Source organism: Rhododendron vialii, chromosome 13a (genome assembly GCF_030253575.1).
Source record: "Rhododendron vialii isolate Sample 1 chromosome 13a, ASM3025357v1".
Lineage (NCBI taxonomy): Eukaryota > Viridiplantae > Streptophyta > Magnoliopsida > Ericales > Ericaceae > Rhododendron > Rhododendron vialii.
The window spans coordinates 29,293,393-29,295,904 of record NC_080569.1 but is presented as its reverse complement, the minus strand read 5'-3'; the positions used below and the strand labels follow the sequence as shown (position 1 = coordinate 29,295,904).

Genomic DNA, 2,512 nt, shown 5'->3' with positions numbered 1-2,512 from the left:
GACAACCATCCTCTGTACCTGAGTCTACCGGAGTCCAGGTAATGTAGAGTCCGACAATTCTGTGAAAACTCTTAACTAGAAGGAATTAAGGTTCAACGTCAGTTGTGTTGAGTTTAAACTTTGCTCAACAATCTCTAAATGAAGTGTTTGAAGTTGGCATACATGAGGTTTTCTGGGTTTTCGGTAAATTAAAATCTTATTTAAAAAAAAAAAACCATCCAGTAGGAATGTTCCTAGCTAAGCAAAGGGACCAGTTATTGTACGGCCTTCCAGTTTCTTCCAAGAACAAATTCATCCTAATTTTTCTGGTAACAAAAGGCATCCCGGGCCAGCTCACGCGCGCACCAGACTAATCTCTACAGCCCCTCCCACAACCCTTTCACACGCTCGTCAGCAAGAACATACACAGTGTCTGGCCCTGCTGTTGAAGATTCTTGCATCTCTCAAGCCAAATCTGATGTGTGTACCACTGCTGCAAAAAGAATAACTACCTAGATGATTGATGGCCAAATCCAGTCCACTTGACCATGAAAGAGGCCTTGTATTAGTGCTGCATCAACTCATCACCATAACCTCAGAATAATCACATATGTCACATTAGCATCTCGTACTTGATGTTCGATTGGGTATTGGTTCATGATTATTGAACTGTGCAAAAAACAGGGAAAAAGATTGGGAATTTCGTCGAGCTAGAACATCTTCAGTGAAGATATGAAGATAGTTACTGAAATGAGATAGTGATAACTAGATAAGAGTAAAAACCAATTTGTTTAAGCAAAAGTAAACAACGAAAACGTGACGTAGATTTCAACATAGCAAAACTCTGGGGACATACAGATCAAATTATTCACATTTCAGCAACAATCGCAAGCAATTTACACATCACAAATTCAGATTCACATTCAAATGGATAGGAAAAACCATTCAGGTTTCACACATATCTCTCTATGCCCTTCACATTCACTTCCCGGGGACAAAGTTGGTTGCATAGGCCCAGGCATTGTTGTTAACTGGGTCAGCAAGATGGTCAGCCAAGTTCTCCAATGGGCCCTTTCCAGTCACAATAGCCTGAACAAAGAACCCAAACATGGAAAACATGGCAAGTCTTCCATTCTTGAGCTCCTTCACCTTGAGCTCAGCAAAAGCCTCTGGATCATCAGCAAGGCCCAATGGATCGAAGCTTCCACCGGGGTAGAGAGGGTCGGTGATCTCACCGAGCGGCCCACCGGCAATACGGTAGCCCTCAACAGCCCCCATCAAGATAACTTGGCTGGCCCAGATGGCCAGAATGCTTTGAGCATGAATCAAGCTGGGGTTGCCCAAGTAGTCAAGTCCGCCCTCACTGAAGATTTGGGCTCCGGCCTTGAACCACACGGCCTCGCCAAACTTGACACCGTTGCGGGCCAAGAGTTCGGGAAAGACACACCCAAGAGCTCCGAGCATGGCCCATCTGCTGTGGATCACCTCGAGCTCACGGTTCTTGGCAAAGGTCTCTGGGTCGGCCGAGAGCCCAGCGGTGTCCCAGCCATAGTCACCGGGGAATTCCCCGGTGAGGTAGGATGGTGGCTCGCCGGAGAATGGGCCCAAGTACTTGACTCGGTCCGGGCCGTACCATGGGCTTCCGGACGGCTTGGCAACAGCCTTCCTCATGGTGATCCTAAGGACCCTGCCACCTTTGGCAACAGAGGAAGCAGCTTTCACTGCCTTTCCAGTCACAAATGGTGAAGAGAGGGCCATGGTGGAAGCAGCCATTTTCAGAGAAAATGAACTAGAACTAGAGAAAAGAAAACTGGCTGCAGGCCCAGGAAATCAAGAGCTAGAGATGGGTGTTAGTGGTTTGAGTATCATCGGTTGGAAGTGTTGTATTTATATGATCTGGATATCAAAGGGGTCCTTATCTTTAGATATCTCTATCTCTTTTCCTATTGGTTGATGGCATTCTGGGAGCTTGATATTACATGCCCATTTGGCAATCTCTACACCACTTAGCTTCACTGGATTTTTTTAGCTGCATAATGCATCAAGAATCCAATGCAATGCCATGTGTTCTTCCACTCACCAATCAATTGTGGACACCTGTAACATCAGATTGTGTTATTATCTTCAAGGAATAAAGGTCTTATTTTTCAGCACCATGACTTATGCTGACAAGTGAAATGTATCTGGCAATGGGTTAGGACCCACTAAAATGGGTGGTGAGGAATTCTTGTCCACTAGATTTTTTTTTTCCTTTTTCTGATTAGGGCATTCGATATTTCTCCTCCAAGTATAGTGAAGAATCTGTGGGATTTTTAAATAGTATCAAAGTCCCAATCAATTCCGGTGGATGATATTTTTCCATGGTCTGTTAGGTGTGAGAGAGATAACAGGGAAGAAAAAACTGTGTATGTGTGTTTAACTCTTACTAGAGAGCCAAAGCCAATATTTGTGTAGTGCAGCACAGGAATTGAGTACATATGTTGTTCAAGTTTGCCAGAAAAAATTTAGTTTCTTGAAACTTGAATATCACATG

The 2,512-nt window shown here is 44.3% G+C and overlaps 1 protein-coding gene across 1 annotated transcript; it reads right to left on the bottom strand.

Moving 5' to 3' along the window:
* Positions 1 to 781: 781 nt before the first annotated feature.
* On the bottom strand, positions 782 to 1,982 carry LOC131312408 (chlorophyll a-b binding protein of LHCII type 1). Its single transcript, XM_058340126.1, has one exon. It carries the CDS (start codon positions 1,750 to 1,752, stop codon positions 961 to 963), a length of 792 nt encoding a protein of 263 aa, XP_058196109.1. The 5' UTR covers positions 1,753 to 1,982; the 3' UTR covers positions 782 to 960.
* Positions 1,983 to 2,512: the final 530 nt, after the last annotated feature.